The sequence below is a fragment of the Urocitellus parryii genome, chromosome 3 (genome assembly GCF_045843805.1).
Source record: "Urocitellus parryii isolate mUroPar1 chromosome 3, mUroPar1.hap1, whole genome shotgun sequence".
NCBI classification, from domain to species: Eukaryota; Metazoa; Chordata; class Mammalia; order Rodentia; family Sciuridae; genus Urocitellus; species Urocitellus parryii.
In genome coordinates, this window is record NC_135533.1 from 37,535,858 (window position 1) to 37,557,779 (window position 21,922).

Here is a 21,922-nt window from a genome sequence, read left to right on the forward strand (position 1 = left end):
GCATGTTTTAGATCTTTCATCTCTTTGGCTGTCAGAGAAAGACATTCTGGAAGAGTCAAGATTATATGATTAGCAAGGCATATTTATTGATGCTCAGAGTTCACTACTGAATCTATTTATTAATTTATTCAACAAGTTCTTACTGAATATTTACTATATACAAGTTGCTTATTCTGTTAGTGATTTTTTTTTCTAACTGGCTTTAGTGGCTTATTTTGACACATCTACTTAATAGATCATGAAGCTTATACTCTTCAGACAGGTGAATTCTGATGTTGTTTTAAAATTTTTATTTGTTCTGCCATTAAAGAGAATATAGAAGGGAGGCAGGCAGATTTGAGTGTATGATTAGAGATGTTAAGTAGAAAGATCAATGTGAACTTCCCTTTTCAGAGGAGAATTTTGGGATACATATATAAATTTGGGAACCCAAATAAAATTGAGTGATGCAAATAATATCCTTACCTTATTATTCTCCCTCACATCACCCTATTTTAATCCTCTATGTAGTGCCTAAGGATAACTGATATTTTCTTCACTTGCTTATAATACATCTCCTTCCATTAATATACTAATTGAAACAAGAAGTACTTTGTGTTGTCAACTTCATTATTTTTAGCATTAGAACAGTATCAAGGACATAGAAGGCAGTCAGTAAACATTGGTTCAAGAAATGAAAGACTAAGTGAATGTCTTCCTGTCATAGAAAGTAGAACATGAGCATTATTAAGCATGTATAATATAGTTTTATTGTCACTAGATAGGAGCAACTTTAATAGATCACTTGCTTCAAGAATGAATTACTATTTAAAAGAAGACCACATACTGTAAAACCAATATCATTTGGATGTGAAGTAGCTTTTGCCAGCATCAAACTTGTATATGACTAATAACCCTATACTCCATGGCACCATGCTTAAAATCAATGGCTTAGGGGCTGGAGATTTGGCTTGCTGTTAGAGCACTTGCCTCACATACATGAGTTCCTGGATTCAATCTCTAGAATCACAAAAAATCCACCACTACCGACAACAAAAAAACAAAACAAACAAACAAAAACACAGGTTCAGGAGCCAGACCTCTTTGATTCACAATCTTGATTATGACATTTACTGGCTATATTCCTTGGGACAATTATTTAAACTCTTGCAACTCAATATTATATAATAATAATAGTGTTTATTTTTCAGGCTATGCTGGGGGGGGTCTAATAAGCAAATTAATGTGAAATGTTTAGAAGGGTGTCTCACATATAGCAAGCATTCACCCTCCACCTCCTCAGTACCATTATTAGTTCAAGTTAACTCTTTTGGTTTCACTAATATATGCTTGGTAATCATCTCATCTTGAATGTAATACCAGAAAACCAGATTGCTTCTTCCAGGAGATCACATAATTGTTGATGCTGGATCTCTCTTGCATCTGTTTTGGATTTTTGAGTTATAAGGTATGGGATATATTAACCACCTCTGATTTAATTGTGCCTAGATAAACTCTTTGTTTGTTCTGCATTTTCCTAGATTTGAACTCAACCTCCTATAGAAGAGAGAAATTATTTCATACAAGCTTGTCTTTGTGATGCCTTTTGATATTTTCTTAAGGATGTGGCTCCTATCCTCATCTGGATGATGGTTGGAAAATGGATCTTGGCATTTAACTATACAAATAGCAATCAGAACAGCTATATTCCAGATCCCTGTATCAGGGGATACAAAGAAACTCTCTGCTTCTAACAAAGTTCAGCATACTTCCTGAGGGAATAGCTGTGCATCCATTCATTTATTGCACCCTTTCTGAAGTCAATTCCTGGATTATCCTGCTTAGCAGGGACCTATAAATCCATACCATATCATATTAAGTCCAGTTATTTGCCTTTAATGAGTTATGCATTCATATTTATGCTAGTGTCTTGACATTGATGAAAGAGAAAGTTTTCTTATAAAATTCACAGTAGTGTTTATTGCAAAGATGTTAATGAGGTTGTAATTCAATATTGTTACAGTGTCTTCTTTATGGAAGCCCACAGGTGAATTTTTTTTTTTCTAGCCCTAGAACCAGAAATTGTTGTGCTTCTCTTTTATAGCTAGTTCCTATTGTCTTTTGGGCACTGTGAATTTCATAATTAATGCAGCATTCTTCTTTATGTTGGCTATTACAAGCTTAGAGGTAGAACTTGTGGCCTACTTCAAGAAATTCATAGGATCTTATGGCTCACACTCTGTGCATTATCTTTATTGTATTCATCATTGGTTTGATATCTTCTTTCTGGCATTTTTCCTTTGGCCCACATTCTTCATCCATTTATACTTAAAATCATTTCATTTCCCTTTATTGCTACACCTTTATTGTATGTATTTACATATAACAAAGTGGGACATACTAAGTATTAAAAATCACACCATCAACTGCGAATTTCTTTTCTATCTATGCATAAAGTAAATGTGCAGCTTGATGAATTCAAGTCACTCTCAAGCCATTAATATGAGTTGTTTTCTCATAAAGAATATCAACTATGGGGAAATCTACATATTTTTATAGGAGACAATCATTTCCCTGTCTAAAGCACACTGCATACAGCACAAATGCATATTGTTCACATGGAAACAAGACTATAATTCATAGCTAGCTGTGGGCTTGATTCTGATGGTGTAAAGTCTGGGATGGAGAATAGTTCATACCCAATGACTTTTTCTGTCAAAGCATGAGACTTCCACTAATTAATAATTTCTTACCTAAAAAATAGTATTTTTTTATGGTCCAACATAATACTGATTCAAATTATGGACAAGATTACATTGACCTTATAGAACCACATCAGAGAATGTACTTCCTAATTGAGTTGTCCGTAGAAAAGGCTTAAATTATGCCTAGGTTTTTAAAAAAATTTTCTGTATAAGGGACACATTTCTATGCCATTTTTATTTGTTTATTTTTACAAGAGATAACAGATAATATAAAGTGCTTCTGATGATTTTGATAAAATTATGAACAGCTACTAAATCCACTGCATTTATTCTGGAACAAATTCACATAGCAGGGTATCCCTGGTTGGAGCTCAGATCCTATAGTCAAGAATTGGCTTTTTATCCATGCTTGGTCACTTATTGTTTTAGTGTGTCTGGGAAAATTATTCAACAGTTATCCATTTGTTCATGTATTAATAACTCTACCACAACATGTTACTTAACTTTGCTTACCCCCTTGGATAGACTTTTAGAAGGTACTGTGAAATAAACCAATAGCTTTCCTAGTTGGAAAACATGACATTATTTTCAAAGTAATTCTGAAATTCCCAGTGGGGTAGGAACTTAATTAATCTAAGGTTTTCTAACCAGAACTAGCAGAGAACATATAAACAATAAAACTCTTATATTTTTTCTGCATCTATTCACTATTATTATATTAACAATAAAAATTAAGTTCACCTGGCATAATTCTCCCTAATCAAAGGGGATTTAGATTCTTGGGGATCCTATGTGATATGGGGAGCAAATGGACTAGTGTGACATTCCAAGTTTGAGCAATGGAGAAAATGTTCTTTTTAGAGTATCAAACAATCCCAGGGTTATTTACAAGCATTTCCTCCAGAATCCTTTGGCAATGCAGTCCTTCAGAAACTTCTCAAGGATTCTGGGCCACAAAAGAAGGGAAGTTGTAATTATTCTGTCCTGTACAACTACAGAAGTAAAATTTGTCATTTATTCTTACTCTAGAACAATAAAAAGAGGGGTTTGAAAAATGTCTGCTTTTTCCAAGAAAGGAAGAATTTCATATATGGTGTAAGCATGTGGCAGGCTTCACAACATATCGTGAAGAGAGTCCACATATTGTGCATCCTCCCTTATGTTTCTCAACTTACAAGGCTGGTATACAATTACAACTTGAATGCATGTAAAAGACTAGGAGTCAAATTATTTTTTGAAAAATGTACCCCCTTTTTTTCTCAGTTTAACCAGAAAAGCAGACACATAAACAAAAGCAATCAATGTTCATTTTCATATTATAAATGTAGGGCCTTATGCTGGGCCTTACATGTGTTTTCCCATTAGGTCTTTTCAAATGAAATAAAAGCAAAGAAAAAAAAAAGATTGATATTGGGGAGGTTAACAGGTTAATTTGCAATGAAACACTATAAATCAGATATCCAGGAGGTCAACATCCTCTAACTAAAAGGATTTCTTTGACTTTCTTAGAGATACTTCCAAATGACTAGCAAATGTACCCCACCCTCTGCTAAGAATGATTGGTTATAATAAGGAAGTGTGATGGGGGAAAACACTATGATCTCTTTTTAAAGCTTAATTCCTAGGAAGTTGGCATGAATATTAATGAAGCAATTTTAAAAGAACTGAATCATATATATCATGTGGCAAATGTGTACTAGTATAAAAGGGCTATAATAGGCTTTGGATGAAGTTAGATGAGTGGAGGTCTTATAGTTATTTACAGTATGGTGGGTGAATATTTGGAAGGTTAGAATAATAGGTGAAGGCATTTCAAGAAATGCAGTAGCAGCAGGCATGGTGGCACATGCTGTAATCCTGGTGATTCCGGAGTCTGAGACAAGAGAATTGTAAGTTCAAGGTCAGCCTCAACAATTTAGCAAGGCCCTCATCAACTTAGTGAGACCCTGTCTCAAAATATAAATAAATAAATAAATAAATAATGGGCTGGGGATACAGCTTGGTAGTGAAGCAATGCTGGGTTCTAGTAAAAGAAGAAAATAGAAAGGGGGAGCAATAAGAGAAAGGGCACAAAGATGCCACCAGTCTATTAAAATGATAAATGATCCTTACTGGCATAAAGAGAATTCTTTTCCTTCTACACACATAGCACAGACTCTGACACTTAAAGCATGTATAGAATGTAAAATTGAAAAGAGGTATATTGTCTGAGTCAGCTATTTTCCTGCTGTGACCAAAAGACATGACCAGAACAATTTTAGAGGTGGAAAAGTTTATTTTGGGCTCACAATTTCAGAGGTCTCAGTCCAGATGGCTGACTCCTTTGTTCTGAACCCAAGATGAGGCAGAACATCATGGCAGAAATGTGTGGAGAAGAAGAGCAGCTTAGAACATGGCCATCAGGCAGCATAGATAGTTCTTGCTGGACAGGGACTAAATATAAACCTCTAAGGCAAGGCCCTGATGACCCACCTCCTCCAGCCACACTCTACCCACCAACAGTTACCACCCAGTTAATCCATTCAAGTAGATGAATACACTGATGTTAAGACTCTCATAACTCAAATCATTTCACTTCTAAACTTTCTTGTGCTATCTCCCTTTTGAGCTTTTGGGGGACATCTCACACCTAAACCATAATATACAGCAAATGTATATAATTACAAAAATAAAAATTACTACTTGGAATTCTTGAATTGCATTTAATATATAATATTTTCCTTAAATTGTTTCACTCAGTAATCAGCATTTTAGTTGGTTCTACGCTAATAATAATATAGATCCTTGTACTTTGAATGCATTTTTTTGTGTGCGCGCAATAAATGGTAAAACCTTCCCAAGATGAATCTGTTGTCATGGCTTTCTTTTCCCATTGCTATTCTTCCTGGTTTATTTCCCTTTTTATTGCCCATTGCTTTTAGAAGAAATAAATATTAATGAGTTCCACAATGTAGTTTGTACTCCTCTGTTAACACTGGAGAGAGTAGCTAGTCCCTATTGAGCAATCACCAGCAAGGCAAAGAACAGCCAGCCTCAGCCACAAACCATTTCTTTTACATCCTTAGATAGCAGGAGTGTGCCTCGGAAAAAATGCTATTCATTCACCAGTGCATATCCCTGAGTGCTAGTTTTGAAATTCCTTCTGGTACTATCATTCATCTACAACAGACTTGATGAAATAAGTGCTTAAGGGTTACAAAAAGCACAAATACTACAGTCACTTGATAGTGTCAGGTTAGGTGACATTTTATCTCCCATCTTTCTTGCATTAATGGAAGGTCCTATACTAATGGCTATGTCTTCTTTCCATCTCAGGTTACAGGGATGAAGTAAACTGAAACAAAGTCTTTGCTCCCTAAAATTCTCAGTTTAAACACTGTCAAAGTCGAGTAGGTTTCCAAAGATTTACAGCTCAGGGACTGGAAACTGAGTACAAGGAGCATAAATAAGATCAATATTACAACTGAAAATTCAACTTCACTCTGGAAACACAGTAACTTTCCAATCCCGGCTTTCTTCCCAGTCTAATATCTGTAATTATAGGAAACGGGGTTTTTCAGGACCAAACACCTGTGTTCTGTTTCTCACCTTCAAGTCCTGATTCCCTTTGGCACTAATAAAGCCCCCAATCTATGTTAGTAATAGAAGCAGATTCATTTAGAAGCCTAAGAATCTTAAGATTCAGGACCTTTCACAGGTAGAGGCTCTTTCTGAGAACCTGACAGAAAACTTGGTGAATAGTGACCAGTTTTATATATGGAATTTTGCAATCTTCTTCTTTTCTTTTTCTTTTTTTTAAAATTAAATAATTAGTATTCATTAAGAATTATAAAAGCCTTTATGCACAGACTTGGGATCCCCCATTTCAGTCCCTCTTAAAGCTTTGGAAAGAGGTGAAAGGACTTATTATCTCTATGGTAAAATCAATACCTGGTTACAATCAATCAAACTTATAAGAGAGAGAGAGAGAGAGAGAGAGAGAGAGAGAGAGAGAGAGAGAGAGAAATTCCTGTGCTCACTCTAGTCCTAGAGAGTCATAACTTCATTGGGACTTTTACATTTTCTTAAAGCATTCAGGTGTTTCTCAAAACTATATATTGTGGAAAGGAGCTTTAGAGACAAATAATTTACCTGATGATTATGGGTAAAAGTTCCTTGTAAGGACTAGACTGTGGTGTAGTGCAGAGTCAGAGCTAAATTAGCAAGCCTTAAACTGGATGTCCAAAAAAGTACCCCCACATTAGCCTTGTGAAGGGTCAATTCTGAACTCCAAGTAAACCAAGCTGTAAATAGGAGGCTATTAGATGTACGCTGCCTGATGATAGCAATCAAAGCTATTTTTAAACATTGTACCTTCAACATACAAATCTCGGATGTAATCTAACAGTTGTTCAATTAGTTTGGTGAGTGAATAAAAGACCAAATGGGATACATAAATTTGCAATACTTTGTCAATCAGACTCTTATGTGCTAATGAGTAACACAGAACAGACACAGAACAAATTCAACATGAAATCCTTGATTCCAACTCCTTGTTCCCTGCAAGTACGTGTTCTCTTTGAATCAACAAAATAATTAACACACTGCCTTAATAAATGAAATCAACATATCAACATCATCAATGTTATTACTATTTTTTATAGTTGGAATTTGGGATTTAAGTAAAGATAGAAGTATTTCATTACATTTTATATTGTTAGAAATATATTATGGTTCTAGCCTCTTAATATCTCAATATAGCATAACATTTTTACTCAAAATGCTTCATCATGATCAGCTTAATTTCACCCACACATTTTGCTAACACATCATCTATAGCTTTGCCTAGACACTACTATGCACAAGAAATTTATCTTCTCTAGATAACAGTTCCTTTACCAATGTCATTTATCCTTTCCCAAACTGTGAAAGAATAGGAGGACAGAGTGGGAGATAAGTGTGCATACTCACAAATTTTTTTGTTGTTTCTATAGTTCAATTTTAAATAGTGTACAATCACTTTCATGCAACGTTGAACAATATCAATTTGTACATAATTGGAAATAACTCAATTTTTATTGAGTTTTATTTTTGAAAAGGTTATCCTTCATTCTAATGATAGGATAGAAAATGATTATCCAAGAAAACTTTCTATCAAATGTTATTTAATTGATTCAACCATTCATTCTTTTGGCTACTTCTGACATTGTATACATATGTGATTTAAGTTAATCTCATTGCCTTGATAAAATAAAAATTTCATCTGTGCTTTGTATGTAAAGATGACATTATTGACTGGGAAGTGCAATGTGTGACCTGTTCATCTGTTTGCATTTGCCAGCAGCTGTGAATGTTTAGATTATATAGTTTGATCACAGCAAACATTTGTAATACAGTTGATTGGTCTTATAGATGTAGTTCATAATTAAATCAGAATGGTTCTCTGCAATAACCTTCAGCTCTGACATTTTAAACCCCTTTTCTGGTCTTTTTTATTTACTATTAGATCATCTATGTATAAAAAATGATTCATACTTATCCCTTATGTAGTACTTTAATTAAACTGATTCAATTTTATCCAGTCCCTTTCATTTTATCTATTGGATTAGAATATATACAAATATACATTATATATTAGTAATTGATTTTGTTTACAATAAAACAAATAATTATACAATTATATAGTAATGATTGTTAAGCTAAAATATGTACATTTGCTCTATTGTTACTCTTAAATTTTTCACATGCTTAATGACTTAATAAGATATAGACTCTTCAGTGCCTTCACCCTGTTCCTAAGCAATATAGCCATTATTGTGTCTTCCTGCCATATATTATTGTTCATCAGCTAATTAAACGTTATGGTTATTAGTATTGTTCATACATATTGATGTTTATTTAAGCTGCCCAGGTGTTTAACGAAATTCTTTCCTCATTTTGACTCCTGCTCTTTTTTGGTTTACTGCCCTGCTTCCTCAACTTCATCCTGTAGCAGCTGGTCCCAGGGAGGTGTACTGGCAGTAACCCTTCTTTTGCCTTTGCCTTAATTTTGATCAGACATTTGAATGTTATGTAACTGAGTGAATAATTTTAATTTGGCAGTTATTTTCCTCTCAATACTTTAAATATATCTCATACTATTTTGCTTGTTTTACCAACTGTTGAGAACTTAACTGTTAATTTCCTTGTAATTAATATCTTTCTTTCTTTACTCCTTTTAATATACTTTTGTAACTGGTGAGGTGAAATCTCACTAGATTGTATCTAGATGTGGATATGGATATATTATTATTGCTTATGTTATTACTGCATTTACTGATTCTTGTATTTCACCTGTGAATCACCCCCTACCTACTTGTTCAAATCTGTATGATTGTCATCTTCATTTTTATTTTCAACTTCTATTCTCTGTTGCCTATTGAATAATTTAGCTCCATCTGTCTAACCTATCCATTTGTTGAATCTCCGATAAATGTATTTTTTCAGTCTATAACTTCTATGTCATTTTTAAAAAATCTGTCTTTTTCATTGTGACTCAATTTTTTTGTGTTTTATGTTTTCTTTTAGGTCTTCAATAACATTTTAGTATATATATTTTATGGTCTCTACCCACTATTTATAGTATTTCCAGTCTTGAGTGTCTAATCTTACTGATTACTAGGCATTTTAAGTCCTGTCTCCTAGAGAGTATTTTTCCTCATGCAATTTGTAATTTTGGATGGTACAGTTTAGCAGGGAGAATCCTGTGATTAAAGTATTGCTGTCTAAATGGCCTCTGTTTTTCCTAGTTTCAGGAAGTACCATTGGCCTTATACCATTTCTTATATTAACTTCTCAGCTTTCTGGATTTTGGACTCATGGAAATAGCTATAAATTTGAAACTAGAACTAGTGTGAGAACAGGTCAATAGTTGTCATTCTTTGGAAAAGCTCATTTCCCACTGGCCTGAAGTTGAGGTTGACCTGCTTCATGGTCATTTCCCTATAAGGGGAAGTTGAGCCTCTCTGCTCACCTGATGCTGTAACCCTTTAAGGTTGATGAAGTAATGTAGTATTTCTGCTTGTACTCTGTATCACTGACTAAATGCTCAGTGTCATGTTCTGTATCACAAGGCCTGGTAATGTATAACCATAACCATGCTTCTACACCATCCCCACCCCAGGGCAACCAGAGAAAGCTTCAGATTAATCATACTGGTTTATTCTGGGAACCAATTAATCAAGCTCAGTCTGCCCCTAAAAGGTTTTATAAATATATAGTATCTTGCATGTCTAGCTGTTTTATCAAGGATGGTCTTCAGTTAATCTAATCTGGCATATTGCTGAAAGTGGAATATTAGATTCATTTGGAAATAGGTATGTTAAGGCAAAAAAAAAATCATGTGTATTAGAGTAGTAAGGTCAAGCGGAAATAAAAGAAAAAAAAAACAGGATTCCTGATTTCTATTTGGTGTTCTTTTGAAAGTAATCTTACAATGAAAAATCAAAAGATTTTTATGTGATCTAATATAATTAGAAAAGAAAAAAGATATATCAAAACTTCTCTTCAGTGACTGCCTAAAATGATCAAAGTACATTAATCTTGACTCTTGTCACTTATCTGACAACTGGATCTTGTGTCCTCTTTTTAAATTCTGAGGTATGAATAGTTCTTTGGGTGAAAGTTAGGGTGAGTGTGAATATGGCCTCATCCTAAAATAAAGACAATTTTTTAAAAAAAATTTAGTTGTAGTTGGACACATCATCTTTATTTCATTCTTATGTGTGCTAAGGATCGAACCCAGGGCCTCATGCGTGCTAGGCAAGCTCTCTACCTCTGAGCCACAACCCCAGCCCCAAGATAGAGACTATTTTTAAAGGGAGAAGGTATAGTTGAAACATTTGAGAGATGGTTTTCAGGCAGATTTTACAAGGAGACAGTAATTATGTCAAAAAACAAATAATTTTTAAGCACCTAAATCAGTGCTGTGGACTAAATTGGAGAAGGTTGTGTTCCATGCTTTTATGGTCATGTTAGGGTGTGCTGTGGTGTTGTATATCACTAAAAAGAATTTTAAAAAATACAAAAAGGGGGGCATATGAGCACAGCTTTTATGTTTAGCTACCTTCTGAGCTTCCTCATTATATTTTCCTTTTATTGCCTTTTTGGGTGAAAACTTCCTGAAATCTCATCAGTAAGTTCTTCCTTCAGTAAAATGTCTAAGTTTCCTCTAGGTAGAATACTAAATATCTTAATCTAATTCCCAGCAGGTGAGTTTTTATTAGCTTTTATCCCAATGGCTGAAACCTCTTGGCATCTCACTTTCCATTTTATATTGCACTGATCACAGAGAAACTTCAGAGGGTAACAGCCCTTCTTTGCTACAAGATATCCAGAGGACTGACTGACAAGGTGGATCCAATTCCTTCAGGGATTTTCTAAGTTTTAATTATTCTACAATAATATTATAATTGAATCTACTATATTATGAATGTATCTCATTGCATTTACACTGTAGACTTTATTTTCAAAATGTAGCCATTATGTATTCTAGTTCCTTTTTAATTTAGCAAATTAAGATTAGCTCAGCCCCAAATGGAATACTAAGAAATATGATAAATTATAAAAACTGTTAATACCTAATGTCTCTCAACAAGTGTTCATATCCAAACTTTATACCTGTTTGCATAATTATAGCATAGTGAAAGTTTTAGAATTCAGTAACTCAGAAATCTTTTAATGTTTTTCTGTAATTTACATCCACATAGCAATGTCATAAGAAGTCAAGAAACATGAAATCACTTATATTTCATGGGGAAACTTTGATATATTTCTTGTAATGTAGAAAGTAAAGGTAAACCACTATCTTTCCTTGTTGCTTTAAGGATTCAATCAGGGAACCTATGGAGACTCCCAAGCCTAGAGTTCTCTAATACATATCTCTGATGGAAATGTCATGTAAAATATTCTCACCTACTTGTATTTCAAAAGTGATGGATAGGAAAGGTGCAGCTCTAGACTTTGACATACTGTGATATTTACTTTTTGAAATAATAGGGAACTAGCACCATAAGTATAGCCTTCCTTTAGTTTTCTTTTTTTTTTTAATAAAAACCTTTGAATAAGGTGAGTTCATTTGTGGAAGCTATAAAAGTAAAATTGTAATGAGTTTGCATTCTATTTAGGCATGGCATGACTATTTTATCCTCATTTCTTTGCAGAATATGGGAAAGCACGAGTTCTTTATTTGCCCTTCTGCCTGTCCATTCAAAGTTCATATACTCTTCCCTCCATCTATCTTAGCCTTGACCCTCCAATATTTTCTGCTGATGTATCTCATTCTATGTCACCAAACAGGTTCATTTTGTGGACTTCTTTTCTTAATAATGCCAATACCACTGACCTTTTCCAGATTTTAATGTTGAGTATTTGATGAGATTTCTACAGAGGAATGTTCTGACTTAAGGTCCCTAAAATATAAATCACTTCAAGTTTCAAAGTGTCTTTCAATCAATACTTTTAGTTTATCTCATTTAAAACCATGTTCAATTTGAACCAACAGGAAGAATTTTAAAAATTATTCTGAATAAAATCTAATGTCACTCCATGTATCCAATAATCAGCAATATTTTCACTAGATTTCTAGGATAGCCTCCCCTTGGGTTAGGCTTCTTTCTGTAATATTCTCATAAGGGTGGATATTATACCAACATAATATAATTATTTCATTATAATAATAGTTATTATTATAATTACATTAATTAAAATTATTAATATAATTTCACAACAGTTGGACTTTTTCTTTTCACAGCCTACTAGAATCCTGATTGACTGGCTCAAAACAAATTGTCAATGGTTTTACTATTAACTTTCTCAGTGAAAAACATATCCAACTCTAGAGTGATGCAATGGACCTTATGCTCACCTGAATACTCTGGGGGAAATTGTCAGGACTGAGAGGGTTGCCAACAGTAAGCAGCAGTATGTGAATAAAAGGTAGGCTCTTGGCAAAATCAAGTGAATATAGTTTATAAATTCTGTCACCAACTTAATCAATATTCTGATCGCATAATTCATTGACACAAATAACATACCAAGTTGTGAATATTATACTAAATACTTTGTGAGTACACTAAACATATAAATATTTTGATTTTTTGGAAATTCCTAAGTTACTCAAGCAAGAGGTTTTTCTTTTTTCTTTTTTTTTTGCCAGTGTTGTATGAATCATTTAATATAATGCATACACCAATGAATAAAATAAAATAATATGGACAGGGTAACATGGTTGTTATTATTCCCCTGTATAAGGTGATCTACAAAGAAAATAAAGAAATTACCAATTACTTTCTTTCCTTTATATTTGTATCGAGAAGCTTATTTTTTAGTTAATGTGTTTTATTTTGAGTTACAGTACATTTACATGTGAAAACAGGGTACGTATAGAACAATGTGAGTGAGCAAAAGGAATAGCATAGACTTTGTTTTTCAAAATAAGTACAGTATGCCTGCTCTTGGTCCTGGTTATGTAGTCAAGGTCTCTTGAAGTTAGTGTGTTCATAACAAGATTGGTTGAGCGAGTTAATTTGAGAGGCTTCTCTCTATCTTTTTACATAAGCTTTGAATTTTTCATATTTACTGAAGGAAGAGCTCCTATGAACAACTTTCTACAGGCTAACTGTACTTCATTCAGCATGTATTACCCCTGGGATGCTAATCTATCAGATAGTTTCCTGCTGGGAAATGTTAAGAGCTGCTGAGGGGAAAGGCTAAGTTCTGAAAAGGAAAGCTGTAATTTTTGAGAAGAATCAACTGTTTCTGCAAAGACTTATCAGTAGTCTTAATAATATAATATGAATGGACACAAATTCCTAAGTTACTCATTTACATTATAATATTAATTGTAGTTGAAGTAATTACTTCCATATCTATTGACTTTTGCCTTGACATTTGCTTTAGTCTAATAGATACGTCTTAATAATGATACTGTGTGTGTATGTGTGTGCTAGTTCTTTTTTCTCTGACTTTCATTTCTGGTGCTCCGCAGTGGTTTGCCAGGGGTATGAGAGGACTCTGAAAAAAAATGATTTAAAAAATATCCAGTTGCAATTCCAAATTCTCAAGGACCTTTTGAAAGTAATAACCTATCAGACATAATTGACATTCAGAAACTAAAATCTGATCCACCTCCAGCAATGAAATTATACTACTCTGAGAAGACTGCTATAATAAATCTACCTAAGAGTGTTAAAAATACAGCCATTAAAGTGGCCAAGAAAATATTAATGTACTAACATTACATGTTTTATGCTACTTTCTTACAACCTCAAGATACATTAGTAGTAAAATGTATCCCTAGGCTAGATTCCTAAATGAGTTGACATGCTGTGTAAAATTAGTGGATACAGAACAATTAAAGTTTGGAAGTAGCAAATGCAAAACTTCAGTGCTTATCTTTCTTGAGTTACTGGTCACTGCTGTCACTTCTTTGTGTGGGGGTGAAGAAGCTCTCTTTCTGCTTATAAAACATTCATTTCTCTTTGTTCTTTTCCTTCTTTTCTGATCAAATTTGTTAGATTCCTTCCCTGAACAGTTTTCTTTTTCTTTTGTTGGTATCAACTAAGATCTTTTTCTCTATTATAAACCTTTTCCAAACAACTCACTCCCTAGGAAATTCAATCCTGTCCTTGGCATACAACATGCTTGTGTTTAAAGATGTACGCTTTGTCTTTGCTTTTCTCTGGTGTTGTGCCTCAATACACACAGTTCCCTCTGCCTGGAATAAACTCCCTCTTGCATTCCTCATTCATTTATCTGTAAGCAGTGTGTCCACCAACACCTGGCTCACGTGGTAACCTCTTCTTTAGAGGAGTCTGTTTCTATGACCCCCCAATAGTCATTATAAAACTCAGTATAATGTCTTCATCTTGAATTTAAATATTGGTTGGTTTTGGTGCTATCATGAAAGATTTGAAGACTTTCATGACATGAAGTCTGTATGAATATTTTTATCCTATCTTATGGCATTTTTGGAACTCTGTTGGCTACCAGCTGATATATGTTGAATGTTTAGTGATAGAAGTCCTGTTGTTCTTCAGACCAAGACAGTGTAAGAAAGATGGCTTATAGCACTGCTGAAATTCATTCATATTTTTTAAGAACTTTAGATCTACTCATTTACTATAAAATTTATCCAATGTTGATGAGAATTTTAGAATGATATCAATATATAATAATGTATGTTAATATATAGTAATGTATAATTTTAACCTATGCCATATTGGATTCACTTATTCTTTTGCACATTTATTGCATCTGGTTCCCAAACTGAGATTTTTTAAAAAATCTAAAATATGTGTGCCAAACTACCAAAGGTAGTAGTGGTGGGCATGACTTTGGGTTAAAGCTTCCTTATACTGTAGTTTTTATTCTCAATTTACTTCACTTAAATTCAATTAAAATATTTACTCAATACCATAATTAACCTGTTTTAACAAAATAAGATAAGATTTATTGTTTTACAAGCAGGTTTTGAAAATTTTGCACTTTGTATACTTGCATTCTGTGTATACTTACAAAATAAAATATTTTAGTTTTATAAATATTGCTGCTAAATTTTATGCAAAAGTGAGTCATGAAGGCGTTTTAGTCAAAAATTTTAAAAGAGACTCCTCAGCAAATCAAAGCTGACCAAGATGAAGTTGTATCTTGTTTTTTTTTTTTTTTTTTTTTTTTAACAATTATTATGTGATTTACAGTTTACCATAATGGAGACCAACCATAATGTGAACAGAAATGCTGTTCTTTGTGCCCCCAAATGGCCCTGTAAATGTGACTCCAGAGCAATCACAGGCACCCTGTCCAGGAATGGATCATTTAGAAGAAAGTAGAAAGTACCTTCTCTGTCCTTGCGGGTATCTAAGTGCGCAAGGAGATTTCCATTGGTTCGCACACAGTATGCCTCTCGGGTCTGGACGCCTCCTCCACAGAGGGCCGTCTGGTTGCCACGTCTCTTGTCTTGTTGGCTCAACAAAGGGTCCACGCGGCACTCGGTCCACTCTGTTGTTGTCCAGCCATACCTAAAGACAGAAAATGCCAGCGGCCACCATGCTTATCGAATAAAATGCTTCTCCACTCGTCTCATCTTGTATTCTAAAAATTAACCTAAAAACATTTTCCTCTGGACTCCATCACTGACTTTACAAGGGCCTTGCACATCCAATTTCAATCCTTCCTTTATCCTCAGCGGCGCTCCATTTAAAAAGGGGTTACATTTAGAGTGATCCTGTTTTAATTGCTACTACTGGAAGTTCCTTATAAATATTTTATGAAAAGAGAGCATAATGCTGAAAACATGAAATTTTATGTTCAATTAAGCTGAACCCAAGCCTGGCCTTTCTGGATGCTCATAAACGAAGGAGGATTGAATCTAAGAAAATATTCTATGCGATGATGAACCCAAATGTTTGTTTTGTCTTTAAGAAAATGAATGAAAATTGCTTCTTCCTACTGAAGCAAAATTATAATTGTGTTTTAGGATTTAAAAATATAACAGGAAATTCAGAGTTTTCAAGAATAATTTTTTTTTTCTTCTGTAATGCTGAGCATTCCTGATAAGTGCTGATGAATGATGAAAAGAGCTGACATTTCTAATCAGTGCAACACAGGAAAGACCATCTGTGATTCTCAATTAAAGCTCCAATCAAGATTATGATGTGAAAGAAATGTCGGGGGACTGTCAGTCCAACACATACTTGAGGAGATAGCCAGGGAACCATTTCTGATGCCACTGAAGATAGAAAGTGATGTCATTTCTCCCCTCTAAGAAAATGGATATTCTAAAAGCCTAAAGAAATGGCTCATATAGCACTTGGTGTCACTTTAACCAAGATGCTACCTTGGTAATTATATTACCAGCCAAAATAGGTATAAATGGCCATGCTAATACTCCTCTCCATCAGACAGAAAGATTAAAGGGGCCCACAGATGTCTGTTCTGGATACTTTCTTCTATCAGTGATAAGTTTCTTGACAGTAATACTGAGATTCATACTTGTTTTTCATTTTTATTAGTGGAGATTCATGGTATAACTCAATATAGTTCTGGGTCATCAAGGAAAGACAATCTTGACATTTGTTCCTAAAAGAAGGACAGTGTTCATGTCAATTCTAGACATGTGGATAATTGATACCTGGCTATGAGGGCAGGGTAGAAGGAATTAAAACCAAATAAGTCATTTGCTAGGGAAGCTAAAATGGTGATTTAAAAAAAAAAAAAAAACCTAAAATGGATTTTTAATTAGGTCAAGGTGAGGAGTTTTATGAGAAGGAACAGATTTTAATAAACATAATAGATAATACATTTTAGAAAAATGGTACTCCAACAAAGTAAGAAAAGAAATTCAAAGATATTTACTTATTTTGTTAATAGTATTTGTTTATAGTATTTGAAAGAATAAAGAATAAGGTACTAATTTAAGAAAAAATAGAAGAAACTCATAGGAGAGAAAACACTCTGGAAATCCTGACGTATCCTTGTGCCTATGATATGGAGAGGGTCCACGAAAGTCAGTGGGACAGGTCAAGATGGTAGGAAGGAAACAGAGGAGTGAGTCTAAGACGTAGCAGAAATGAAGATCTCATATAAATCATCATTAATTTTTGTTATTAGATTTAGTGGGAATAGTAATACTAATTTGCCTCCTTACTGGTTCATAAAGCCCAAATTGTATGAATGTTCTTTAGGTGTGTAGAATATTCCAGAGAAGCTCTCAATGAATTTTATGCATTTCTATTGAGAAACTAAGATTCTCTACATTGCTTTGTAAACATTTGATATTCAAATTAAGCTGAAATATTATTATTGCCAACATAATTCACAGTAATGCTTTGGAATGATATTTTAAGGACAAAAATAATCTTGTTATGCTGCCAAATATTTAAGAACTAGTCTAATTTTATTTAAATTCAGTGAGCATTTATTGGGCACTTATTGTGTGCCAGGTCTTATGATGTATGCTGGTGCTAAAACAACAAACACATAAAAATAAATACAATTCTTATCTTCGAGGCTTTAAAGTCTCATTATTTTGATGTAGTATTTTACTTGATTGATTATGGTTTCTTCAATACATTACTGAATTTTAATGGATCATAGGAACCTATGATTTGAAAGTTTGTTCTTCTTTTAGAATGGGGATTGAAAAATCATGGATTAAGGAGCAAATCAACCTACTGTCTGTTTTTGTAAATAAAGTTTTATTAAAACAAATACTCATTAATTTGTTTACATATTGTGTATAACTCCAATGGTAGTGTTGAATCATCACAACAGAAACCTATGTGGTTTAACAAACCTAATGTATTTATGAGCTGCTCCTTAACAGAAAACGTTTGCCAACACCTAGTACATAACTAAAAACAACCAATATTTTTTTAAAGAGGAAAAAAAGAAAGTTCATCACTATATAATTGCTGCTAAAATTTTAGCCTTATGGAGATTTGGAAGTAGTGCTATTAACAACACTTTTATTCTGTAAAACCAGTATTTTTTAGGATAGATTTTATAAAGAGATATTTTATTTTTCTGTTTAAGATGTGTTAAAAATCACTATTTCTACCGGGCATATACCTGTAGTCCCAGAGGCTGAATTTTAATGGATCATAGGAACCTATGATTTGAAAGTTTGTTCTTCCTTTTAGAATGGGGATTGAAAAACCATGGATCAAAGCCATCCTCAGCAATGGCAAGGTGCTAAGCAAGTCAATGAGACCCTGTCTCTAAATAAAATATAAATTAGGGCTGGGGATACGGCTCAGTGATTGAGTGCCCCTGAATTCAATCCCAGGTATCCCCCCCACCACACACACACACATCAAAAAATAAAAAAAATAAAACCCCCACTATTTCTTAACATACTGTTAAATTCAAATCAAATAGCTAAACAAGCACACAAGTGAGGCACACTGCTCTTTATTAACTCACGTGGCACAGAGGGCAACTCCATCTCCTTGAGACACGCAGGGTTCTTTTTCTTCAAGTTCCGGACATTCCTTTTCACTGCCAATAGGAAACTGCCTGATGGTCCGTGTCCGGACACGTGTGCCTGTTGGGGAGGCAGGATCACGGCATGTTGCTGAGCATGGGCTCCATTCCAGCCACTCGGACACCTGGCACTCCTTGGTGATAACACAGGATTGAACGGTCATTGGCAGCTTCTCTTGCTCGCAAAAGCTGTAAAGAGCAGTGATAGTCTCTCAGGCTGTTATGAATAATGTCTTCTATACTCCAGAGTAAAACTGGTTTATACATTTTTAAATTTCTACTTGGAAGCGTAATTCCAATTTCATTGAAAATACACTAACATCTACAATGTTCAAAAGCAAATTCAAAACTAACGTCTGAATTGCTTCCTATTTTCTAAGAGTTGTTAAACCATTCCTAGGAAATAGAAAATACAAGGAAATAAGCAAAATTAGCTGAAACTAAGTTTACCATGTTACTCATTTCAGATTTGCTTTAATTTAGAAAACTTGAAATTAAGAACTGTTAACAGATATTAGTTTCTGTCTTGTTTGGTGATTTAAATAAGCATGTTTGGCTAATATCAATATTGTTTTGAATAGAAAAAGTAATTTAATAAGTGCCTTAACATTATTTTTAATATTGTTTGAAACTTATGACTTGTAGTTATAATGTGTGCTTGTTTAAATATAGCAACTTCCTCAATCCATACTTTAATAGGGAGTATACACATGAGCATCCTATTTAAATACATCATAAGTATTGAAAATACATCTAGTTATTTTTATACTATAGCTATTTCCTCTAAATATATCTCTAATATTTATTTAATCAATGAAGTATTTATATCCAAACTTTTGTCTATTTAATTTCTACTTTAACTACAGGTATATTGGACTCTAAATTATAATGTCTACATTTGAAACTGCAGAATATATGGTAGATGTTAACAACCAAGAGCATTCTTTGAGGAAATTTCCTGGAATGGAACAGATTTGTGCTGACTCTCAGCTGAACTCTTCACCAGTGTCCATAACCAATAGCATATGCTTACACAGGCAGCCTGTTGTTATGGTAGAGCTGTCTGGTCCAATGGGAGAATACACTGACAATTCTGTCTCCTCATGCAGGTAATTAACCACAGAGAAAGACATGCCCATTTTACTGTAACAGTTCACATGCAGTCTTCTTAATCCCACTTTCATGTGTATGAACATTGCATTCTTATGAGACAATTAGAATTCAAAGCCTCAAAGTCAATTAGCTGGAGGTGAGAGGTCTAAGCAGAAGATAAGCTGAGAGTGGTGCCAAAAGGGCTCTATGAGTTGCTTCTCTTTTTTCTATGATAATAGAGAGGGATCAGTGTCTGATTTCTACTCAACTGCAATGTACTGACACATTAAGCACAAGGCTAACTAACCATGAAGCACAACTTTCTATGTGATGAGCAAGTTTTCATTCTTATACTTACATATTAATCCATGAAAATCAGGTAAAATAATAACCAAATGTTGTTCTTTATAACCCATTTATTACAAAATTATGCATATTTTATATCATCTTAGATTTCTTATCCTTCCTTGATCATTTTCATATATTCTGGCACACTATCCTTTATCTAATATTTAATAAGTTCATAGTCTATGAATGGCAAAGGATTAACAACCTCTTTTAACCTTTTAAAGAGAGTTTGACTAATTGTTTACTACTTCCAATAACAGTTATCCTGGTCACCTGATGAAAGCAGACATATCAATTATGTTACCAGATCATTTCATTAATAATAAATGAGCCCTTTGGATCAATTATATCTACTCTGAAGAAACTATAAATACCTGGTAAGAAGATAGAGCTTTGAACTATACCATTGTGTGGCAACTTTTAGAACAGGTTTTTTTTCTTTGAGGAACCTTGTAGGCCATGACTCTGGGATCACTTTAAGAGTTCTTGAGTCTTATGTAGAATGAAGCTTTTTTAAAGTCAGGACAGTTACTGGACATACCTGATGTATATGCTTCTTACATTTGAGCTATGCTGCATGGACTGCTAGGACGATTCTCACCAGATGGAGAATGTCTGATGCTGCAATGATGACAAGCTCTGGTTCCTGTTCTTGACCCCTCTAGGCAGAACCATGTCGAGTGTGGCTTATGGTAGCCTTGAGTCTTGCAAAGTCGAATGCTTGGGAAGTCCTAAATTTAAAACTTGACTCATATTACTTAACTTAATAATCATTTTATGTTTCTATCACTGTCAGTTCCATTTGGCAGGGAAGCAGCCTGCTAGAGGCTAGGGAACTTGCTAAAGATCATACAGTGAGTAAGTCATGAACTAGAATTGAAACTTAGATTTTCTAAAAGCAGAGCCTATTTTCTGGACCACTTGGGCTGGCTTCTTATAGTTTAACTGGCTGTAAATCTTAGTTCATTAGAACAACTACTTTAGCTGAGGCCAATGCCAAAGTTACTGGCAATGTGAATTAGCTAACATCAGTATTCACAAACCCAGGCTTTGTAACATCTATGCACTTGGCAAATGTTCTGGTTGTCCTAAGAAGACTTAGTTAGTAAGTATGGAAATGCCAAAATAGATACACTTTCCTAACGAATATTCATTTGTAATAGAGTCTACGTATAAAAATTTGCATAAAAATGAATAATATTAATATATATACATGCAAATATATACAAACACACACATATATATGTACATATATGTATATATATAATTTTCATGTAATTTTCCAGTATCCTAAAAATTTCAACAAATATGTATAAGTAATTCTAATGGTGGGTTTCGGAAGTAGAAAGACAAGATTATAGTAATTATATGAAGCATATAATTCTGTGAAGACAGGCACAGAAGGTTACATAAAATAAGTGGTTACTGTGGTGAATTTTAAACTATGTATTAGAATCTGTCCTGTTGAGATGAAGGTAATTAATAAAGATATGAGATGACAAAGCATGTTGGGTGGTGGAAAATAAATTTTTTCCTTGGCCTCAAAAAAGGAAGTTTGTGGTGAGCAGTAGAAATAAGAATAGAAGTTAAAGGCCTAGATTAGACCCAAGGCAATACCATAGTTCCACATTAAGACCTCTTGTGGATGAGAGTGCCATTCAAAAGGTCGGAGCACAAAATATGATAGTATTTGTATTTTATATAGTTTCTGGTGGGGAGGTTCGAGAAAAGGTTATTAGGTTACATGAGTAAAGACAAGGAGATTATCATAACAACAACATTTATACTTATGATAA

The 21,922-nt window shown here is 33.9% G+C and overlaps 1 protein-coding gene across 1 annotated transcript in view; it reads right to left on the bottom strand.

The window, feature by feature from the left end:
- The window catches only part of Thsd7a (thrombospondin type 1 domain containing 7A), a 395,412-nt gene that overhangs the window by 165,560 nt on the left and 207,930 nt on the right, over positions 1 to 21,922 (bottom strand). The window contains exons 3-4 of the mRNA XM_026397260.2: positions 18,627 to 18,875; positions 15,540 to 15,721 (exon numbers count right to left, since the gene is read on the bottom strand). Of these exons, the coding sequence (XP_026253045.2) occupies positions 15,540 to 15,721; positions 18,627 to 18,875 (431 nt within the window). The remainder of the gene's footprint in view (positions 1 to 15,539; positions 15,722 to 18,626; positions 18,876 to 21,922) is intronic.